Genomic DNA, 8,409 nt, shown 5'->3' with positions numbered 1-8,409 from the left:
GGCTGCTGTGCCCTCAGGGCCTAGCTGCTGTGCCCTCAGGGCCTAGCTCCCTGCCTCCGCCTCCCAGAGGCACCCGGAACCAGCTGCTCCTCTCCCTGGGTGCAACATGGGATAGGTGGGTGGGCCACAAGCCACCCACCATGGGAGCCTCTGGCACTGGGGAAGCTGGCACCCAGCTGGGCCTCTCCTGTTCCCGCTGTGGGCCAAACTACCAGCCCCACAGGAAACCCATCAGCATTCACCCAGCAGCCAGAAGCCTTTCTCGGAACCCCTACCCAGCCCAATAGACACAGGATTATCCACTATGTACAAAAAAATTTTAATTGAAATACCTGTATAAAAAAATATGATCTCCAGACATCTCACTTTTGAACTGAAAGAACCCCCATCCGCGATGCCCACACACACCGCATTCACAGAAACACAGGTGCTGAATAAATTAAACGCTCGGGCTCTGGCCCCACCCCAGCCTTCAGAGCCAACAAGCAGACTGTACAAAGTCAATAATTTAAAACCCACACCCCAGGTACAGCACCTGGAAGTGTTGGGGTCACCCACTCCCCTTAAATTAGCCACTGTACAAGTTCATCTTCTGACAGGCGGGGCCAGGACAGACACCAGGCACAGGAATCAGGGCCTGGGATCCCCGGACCATGGCCACCCCCTCCCCCACACTCCCCACTGTCCCCTAGGGTCTGGGGGAGGCAGGCTACTCAGAGGAAGTAACCTCAACGAATAAATTAAACAATAAATAGCCCCAGTGGGCCAAGGGCGCCTCCAGGGGGTCACACCATAAATAACAGACGTGGGTGGTGGGCGAGGCTTGCGTGGGTGGCGGGCGCGGAGGCCCGGACTTGCATTGTTTATGCAGGACACACCCCGACGCACACCGCAGGACTGAGGCAGGAGGTGGGCTTGGGACCCTGCGCCGTTGGAGAGAGCTCCAGGGCGACAGGCGGATGGGAAGGCCGCCTCCGGACACAGCAGCACAGAGGGGCGTCTGGGGTTCAAGTATCCACCTAGGGCAGGCGGGACCTCGACCGGAAAGTCTTTGGACAGACAGAGCTTGAGAAAACCACGTCCCGCGGGACCAGCGTTCAAAAGGCACTCAAAGCAAAGGTCACCAGGGGTCAGAGGTCACTGCTCCGCAGGAGGAGGCAGCCCAGGCAGGAGAAAGTCAGGGTCTGGGGGAGGTCCGGGTCCGGCCGAGGCAGGTGGTCCCCTAGCCCCCAGTCAGGGGCAGCTCCTCACAAGCTCTCACTGCTGGACGTGGTGCTGGCCGCATCGTCAGGGTCAAGGGTGCACAGCCGCAGGTCACAGCTCTCTGGGGCGACCCCCTCTGCCCCCAGCATCCAGGGATGGGCTGCAATCTGGTCCAGCGTCGGCCGCTCTGAGGGCCGTAGGGACAGGCACCACCGGATCAGCTGCTGGCACTCTGCGCAGAGCGGAGGGGTCAGGGAGGGCCCAAGCAGGGCGAGGCTCCCACGCCCGCCCCCAGCCACCAACGCACCTGGGGAGACCCTCCTCCGGAAGAGCAGGCGGCCGCGGAGGATCTCCTCGTCCTGCTCGAAGGGGATGTCCCCGCACACCATGTCGTAGAGCAATACGCCCAGGGACCACACGGTGGCCGAGCGCCCATGGTAGCGGTGGTAGCGGATCCACTCCGGGGGGCTGTATACGCGGGTGCCTGAGGGGACACGGGGCTTAGCATGCCCACCCAGGGCAGCTCGAAACAGACGACGAGGTCCCTGGTGGTTAAGTCCTTGGCCTGAGTCACAGGAGGCAGAGCCAGGCCTCAAAATCCGGCTCGTCATCACCCTGGAAAAACCCCAGCGGGGGAGGGGGGCGGGGCGCTGGGGGAGGGGCCGGCCCTTCCGCTCCGCTGGCCACTGGGGAGGAGCAGGTCACATGAGCAAAAGCTCGGCTTTCACAACAAACAGATGCGCTAAGAGGCTACCAGGGGGGCAGCAGCGCGGGTCCCGCACAGCCCAGCGCCAGCCTGCGGGAAAGGGGGCGGGGAGAGAGGGAGGGAGAAAGGGAGGGAGGGGAGGGCAGGGAGCCCCGGCTTCCCCGAGCTCCGCAATGCGGGGATTTCTGCCGCGGCGCCCCCGCGCTCCGCACGCACGCAGCTCCCTCCCCACGCAGGGGAGGCCCCACTTCAACAGCGCCGGGGGACAGAGCGGGGAGGGCCTCCTGGCTCCCAGCGCAGACTCGGCCGGCTGCACCCTGCGTCACGCGCGAGTCCTGCGGGGACTCCTCCGCTATCGCCTCGAAGGAGTTCACGCGCATCCCCCACCGGGACAGGAGGTCCCGTATCCCCCAATCTTGAGCGCGCCCCTCGCTCCCACCCCGCACGATCCGGCTCCTGATCCCTCGCTCAGCCCTCCCCAGGTCAGCGCGTGGGTCGCCGCCCCCACAAGAGCAGACCCAGAGCACGCGGCCGCCCGCGGCCTCCCAACAGCCACCAGCCCCCACCCCGTGCGCCGCCCCCACCTGCAGGCGTTAACCCGCCGGCGCGGCCCCCGGAACGTTCCCTGCCCCGCGCCCGCGCTCACCGTCGAAGTCAGTGTAGACCGTATCCTTGAGCAGTGCGCCCGAGCCGAAGTCGATGAGCTTGAGCTCGCCGGAGCGTAGGTCCACCAGCAGGTTTTCGTCCTTGATGTCGCGGTGCACGACCCCGCAGCTGTGGCAGTGGCGCACGGCGGCCAGCACCTGCGCGAAGAAGCGGCGCGCCAGTGGCTCGTCCAGGGCGCCGCGCTCCGTGATGAAGTCGAAGAGGTCCTGCGCCGGCTCGGGCCGCTCCAGCACCAGCAGGAAGCCGTCCGGCCGCTCGAACCAGTCCAGCAGGCGGATGACGCCGCGCGCGCCGCCCGCCGCGCCCACCTTGCGCAGCAGCACCACCTCCAGGGGCACGGTCGCGCCGCCCTGGGGAACACGACGGTCAGCACTCGAGCCCCGCGCCCGCCTGCCCGCCCGCCCGCCGCCGCCCGCGCCCCGACTTACCAGGCTGCCCCACTCGGTCACCCGCTCCTTCACCACGTGCTTCACGGCCACCTGCAGGGACGCGGAGGGTCAGGCCTGGCCGAGCGAGGCGCGAGGCGCGCGAAAACCCCGGGCCCACCCCGGCGGCCCTACTCACCGGGAGCCCGTCGGCGATGCGGCTGCCCGCGTAGACCGTGCCGAAGCCGCCGCTGCCCAGCACGGCGCCCACCTGGTACGCCTTCTCGAAGCTCTCCTTGTCCGCCTTGGCTGCGGGGAGGCGCGGGCGGGGTTGGTGCGGCCCGGGGCGCCCCCGGCTCCCGCCCCGGCCCCGGCCCCGCCAGCCCCGCGCGTACCTGGCTGCAGGATCTTCACCGGGAGGTGGTCCACGCCGCCGGGCCCGCAGAGGTGCGCCAAGGAGCCGAACTTGGAGAGCAGCATCGCTGGCGGCGGCCTCCCCGGAGCCCCGAGCCCCAGGCGCAGAAGCCGCGGCCGATCCTGGCGGGCGGCGCGCCGGAGACACCGGCCGTCCGAGCCCGAGGCGGTCCGCGCGGCGCAGTGGGCCCGGAAGGCCCGCGGGGACGGCGTTGACGCGCAGCAGGCCGAGCCACTCACCCGCCCGGCCGCCTCGCCCGGGGGTTTTGGGTCGCGGCGCCGCGTATCCCTCCGCGGGGGCGGGGCGAGCCGGGACCCCGCCCCCTTCCGCCCGGGGCCCGCGCGGCGGCGGCGGCCGGACGCAGGCGGGGCGACGGCGGGGCAGCCGGGCGCCTGTCTCCGGGCGGACGAGGGCCGGGCGTGCGGGCGCGGGGCCGCTCCGGGACTCGTTGTCGTAGCGCAGCCGCGGAGGCGCACAGCGTGCTGCGTCGTTCCGCTTTCCGCGCTCGCGCGCACAGTCCGCGCACGCGCAGCTCCCTCGCGGGAGGCGGCCGTGGCTCCTCGGGAAACGCGGGGAGGGGCCGCGAGAACCAATGGAAACCGGAGTTTTTAAAGGACTCTGGCGCCCTAGCCAATGGCGGGGCGAGCCGCTCCCTGGCCCCGCCCCCAGCATCGCGGAGGAAGGTCACCCGCAGGCCTGGAGCTGGGTTCCCGGCGGCGCGGGAGTCTGTGAGGGGCCTTACGCTCGTCCCTCCCCGGCTGCCCACGCACCCTCTTGCTCACCTGGCCGGGCGCAGGATGGTATCGCCCGCTCTTCTGGGACCCCTCCCAGCCGCAGCGCCCCCGGCCTGGCAGTCCCGTCGAGGGCCGGGAGCGCACCTGGCTGGAGACACTTCTTCCTCTGACCACACGCCCGCAGCCCGAGGGCCCTCCCTGTAACCTCTGCCCCGCTGGCCGGTGCCTGGAGTGGCCCCGCAGCCCTCCTGCCGTCTGACACGGTCCTGGCTGCCCTCCAGGCTCTCCAGCAGCTGCTGTCCACCTCCACCAGGGAGCCCACCTTGATTGCTGCCTCGGCTGCACTAAAGGCCTGAACAGCTGGGATACACATTGCCCTGGTCTGGACTATCTTGTCGTGCCCCTTTTCTGCCCTCTGTACAGAAGTTAGACTCATTTGTGTGGTTTGGTGCAAACCCACAGATTGCCAGCATTGCTCCAAGGTCGCTGGCCTGAGAGCAGCTCGGGGCTCCAGGACGTGAGTGGCCACCTGCCACTCCCAGAGCTAGTGAGTTGAGAGATGGGGGCCAGAGGGCCCAGGGGCTGGTCCTCCTGGCACTGCCAGGTGTTCCCAGCGACTCCTGAGGGCCCAGCTGGTCTGCGTATATTGGCAGACATCCCCGGGCAGTCTGGTGTGAGCGTCAGCGTGCCCACACACCTGCCTCGGAGCTTCCCTCTGCTCCTCCAGCCTCCCCCAAGTTTATCCCTCACTCCTGTATGGTCACCATCGCTGTCCCTGCACTGACCACTCACACACTACTCCCCTGCTCAGCCCTTCTGAGTCTGTGGCTCCAGTGACAGGCCCAGGCCCACCTGGTGTCTAGGCACCTGCCAGCCCCTCTGGGCCTCTCTTGGTCCCCTGCTGCTTGGGCCAACGCCTCTGCTCCTCTCCTGCCGGGCTTAGTCTTGTCACCTCAGGATCAAAGCCAACCCTGACATTCTCCATCTGTCCTGCAGCCCCTCCAGCTCATGTTTCCTGGAGCTCTGTCAGGTTCTCTTCTGCAGTACCTGCCTTGTGAGGGCAAGGCTGGGCCTGGCAGGTTAGCCTTTCCCCGACCCACCGCCCACCCAGTGCAGGGCTCCTCCCGAAAGCAGATCCCAGGTAGGGTGATGCCCCGAGCCTACCCCTCCAGCTGCATCCATACAGTACCTGCAAGGGAGGAGGGTCTGCTGCCCACGTGGTCCGCCCAGGGACTGTGCGAGGATTCAGTGGGGCTGCCCTCTTCTGTGCTGGACCCGTGGCGGAGGTGGTCGGGGACGCTGGAGAGCATGGCAGGTCTAGGGGTGACCACCTCAGATGGGTGCATGTCAGCCTGGAGGGGCTGGGGTCCTCAGCCTGGCATGTGAATCTCCAGGCCAGTCTTTCTTGAGTCATCTTGGCCTTCGAGGACCAGGCTCTGACAGGCGGGCACCCCACCCTGGCTCTCCCTAGGTCCTGGGTGTTACTCTGAACCCCTCACGTCTCCCTTAACAAAGAGCTAGAAGTACTCGCTCCCTCAGAAAGCGTGGTGTGCCCACTTTCCAGGACCCTCCTCCCGCTCACTCCAGGGGTGCTAGAGACCCCTGCAGGCCTCCCGGGTGGGGTTCCTGCCACACAGGCCTCTGAGAAGGCCTCTGGTGGGCTCCTGCTTGGAGTCCAGGAGTCTGGCCTTGGAGTGGAGGACAGGGCAGAAGGCAGCCGTTTCCCCCAAGTGTGACGTCATTATAACCCGCATCTCTCCAGACACCGTCATGGGTCTGCTGTCACATGCGCCTGTGTGTTTGCAGCGAGGACCCTTGCACTGATGATGAGCTCCCTGAGGGATCTGTGGTCTTCACTCTCCCCCGGACTGTTTGATGCTGGGGCCTCTTTTACACTCTGTCTGGCCCAGACCACCACCTCTGATCTGGCTGGCGTGCTGGGGTTCCCAGGAACCCCAGATAACCTGCCCACCTTGCTTCTGGCCCTCCCCTGCCATTGGGCATAGCCCAGCCTGTTCCTCAGCTTGGCAAACAGATATGGGTCAGATCAGCTATGGAGCATCTGCGATCTTTGAATACAGGGCAAGAAAAATCTCACAGGCTAGCCGGGCGCGGTGGCTCAAGCCTGTAATCCCAGCACTTTGGGAGGCCGAGGCGGGTGGATCACGAGGTCAAGAGATCGAGACCGTCCTGGTCAACATGGTGAAACCCCGTCTCTACTAAAAATACAAAAAATTAGCTGGGCATGGTGGCGCGTGCCTGTAATCCCAGCTACTCAGGAGGCTGAGGCAGGAGAATTGCCTGAACCCAGGAGGCGGAGGTTGCGGTGAGTGGAGATCGCGCCATTGCACTCCAGCCTGGGCAACAAGAGCGAAACTCCGTCTCAAAAAAAAAAAAAAAAAAAAAAAAAAAAAATCTCACAGGCCTCAGGGCCTCTCTCTCACCCTCTGCCCGGGGCCACCCCTTTCCCGCAGGTCTCATCAGCACCCCACCCCCAGCCAAGTCCCCAGCAGTACAGGACACCAGCCCCTGCCTGTTTTTTCCTGGTTCCTGGACGGCCCATCCGGTGGACCCCACGGGCAAGCCCAGCGCATAGGGCAGAGCTGGGGCCACTCCTGAGACAGGAAGTGAGCCGGAGGAGGGCAGGGCAGGGTCAGGGCGTGGGGGGCACTCAGCCTAGGTACCGAATGCAGAGGGCTGGGCCCAGCCCCCTTGCTGCGTCTTCCCGCCCCACGCTCCACTTGAAGCTCAGGCCGGCATGGCGTGGGGGCCTCCTTCCCTTGGGCCATCCTTCGGAGAGGGGCAGACTTGCCCCAGGCTGGGGCCTCTGCCTGTCCCGGAGCAGGTGTTTCCCAAGGAAGGGATGGGGGAGTGGAGCAGAGCCTGCCAGAGGCTCTGCACAGCCCAGCCAGCCCCTGCGCTAGCCCAGCCCGACGGCTTGACCCGGAAACAGCCGACCCTGCTCAGCAGTGAACACGGAGAGTCCTCCAGGTTCCCCGGCCTGCTGGCAGGAGGGTCACGCTTTTGCCATGGTGGCCTGCCTGGATTCAGGAGGACGAGGAGGTGGGATGGAGAGTGACCGGGGCCACTTAAAGTCTCCCACACACACACACGCTCATGCCCGCTGACATTGCTAACACACACTGACTCACAAACATGCACACACACATAGTCACACACTTACAGACACCCCCTAGGAGCTGGGGCATTAGAGAGGGGCGTGTGCATGGGGTCTGTGCTCCACAGGCATCCCCATTCCCACTCTCCCAGGCTGTGTCCACACTGCCCCAGCTTCCCCGGCCCCCTCCTGACCCCCTTCCCTCCTTCCCCGGGGATCCTGTCCACCCCGAGTCTCCAAGCCAATGACCAAGGCCTCCTGAACCAGCCTGTTTTCAGCGGCTCTGCCTATCCCACAGGGTTGCCCATCCTTGTCCTGCCTGTATCTGAAGCCCCTTCAACCCAGGCCAGGCCTGAGGAGGGGGTGTCCCCTCACCCATCTCCAAGCCCTTTCCGAGGCCTATCCCATTCCCAAACCTCCCTCCCGCCGGTCCAACCACCCCACTCCCACCCTCACCCTAGGCCCCAGTCTGAGCCCACTTGGCCACGCTGGTCTTCTTCCCACTGTGAGCCCCTCACGGTCCTGCCTTGGACCCTCTATGGCTCCCCTGGGCTACCAGGGCACAGCCCCCACCCCCAGCTCATGAGCCTCGTCCCCACCAGCACCTGCTACCACCCAGAGTCAGCGCCCCCGCACGGCTGCCCCGGGCCCCGGGCTGAGCTCTGTTCGTCATCTCCCCGCACTCCAGACTGCCCCAGCTGTACCCAGCTTGGGATGGTACCCCATCTGCACCCCATCTTCTGGCTCACACAGGCTGCAGTGGCCAAGACAGCAGGGGCGGGGGTGGGCCATGCCTGCCTTAGGGAGAGGCCCTTTCCCTCTGGCCTCTCACCCGCTGGTGATGGGAGCCAGCAGAGCTGTGCCAGGATTTTGCAACATTTCACCGAAGGCATCCCAGGGTTGGGCCTGGGGTGGAGTGGGGCTCCCAGTCAGTGGGAGCTGGGGGTGAGCGGCCTATGTGAACTCCGGCCCAGCTGCTGCGGCTGCCTCTTCCCGCCTCTGTCCCTGCCTGGAGGACCTCAGTTTTACCCCTCAGCCGAGGCCTGGCCTGTGTTTGAAGGGCTGCTGTTCCCACCAGGTACCCCCATCTGCTGCCAGCACCAAACATTCATATCCCACAAGCCACCCAGGTCTGAGCTCCCAGTGGGCATGGCCACCTGCCATCAGTGGCTTGGACTTCACAGAGAGTTTTGCACAAATGT

General features: G+C 65.8%; 1 protein-coding gene across 1 annotated transcript; it reads right to left on the bottom strand.

Moving 5' to 3' along the window:
- Positions 1-303: 303 nt before the first annotated feature.
- Positions 304-3,930, bottom strand: PIM3 (Pim-3 proto-oncogene, serine/threonine kinase). Its single transcript, XM_039463184.2, has 6 exons — positions 3,336-3,930; positions 3,140-3,249; positions 3,004-3,054; positions 2,556-2,925; positions 1,511-1,687; positions 304-1,435 (listed from the first exon to the last, which is right to left on the bottom strand). The coding sequence occupies exons 1-6, from the start codon at positions 3,418-3,420 to the stop codon at positions 1,248-1,250; spliced, it is 981 nt and encodes a 326-aa protein (XP_039319118.1). The 5' UTR covers positions 3,421-3,930; the 3' UTR covers positions 304-1,247.
- Between the last annotated feature and the right edge of the window lie 4,479 nt (positions 3,931-8,409).

The sequence above is a fragment of the Saimiri boliviensis genome, chromosome 21 (assembly GCF_048565385.1).
Source record: "Saimiri boliviensis isolate mSaiBol1 chromosome 21, mSaiBol1.pri, whole genome shotgun sequence".
Taxonomy (NCBI): domain Eukaryota; kingdom Metazoa; phylum Chordata; class Mammalia; order Primates; family Cebidae; genus Saimiri; species Saimiri boliviensis.
This window is presented reverse-complemented; position numbering and strand designations above follow the sequence as displayed.

Bases quoted from the DNA above. Each gene is read 5' to 3' on its own strand.
- PIM3 (XM_039463184.2), bottom strand. From the start codon at position 3,420: ATGCTGCTCTCCAAGTTCGGCTCCTTGGCGCACCTCTGCGGGCCCGGC. The intron at 3,055-3,139 runs GTGAGTAGGGCC...GCGTCCCTGCAG, and splicing joins GCATCGCCGACGGGCTCCCG to GTGGCCGTGAAGCACGTGGT. The intron at 1,436-1,510 runs GTGCGTTGGTGG...CGCTCTGCGCAG, and splicing joins CCGGAGGAGGGTCTCCCCAG to AGTGCCAGCAGCTGATCCGG.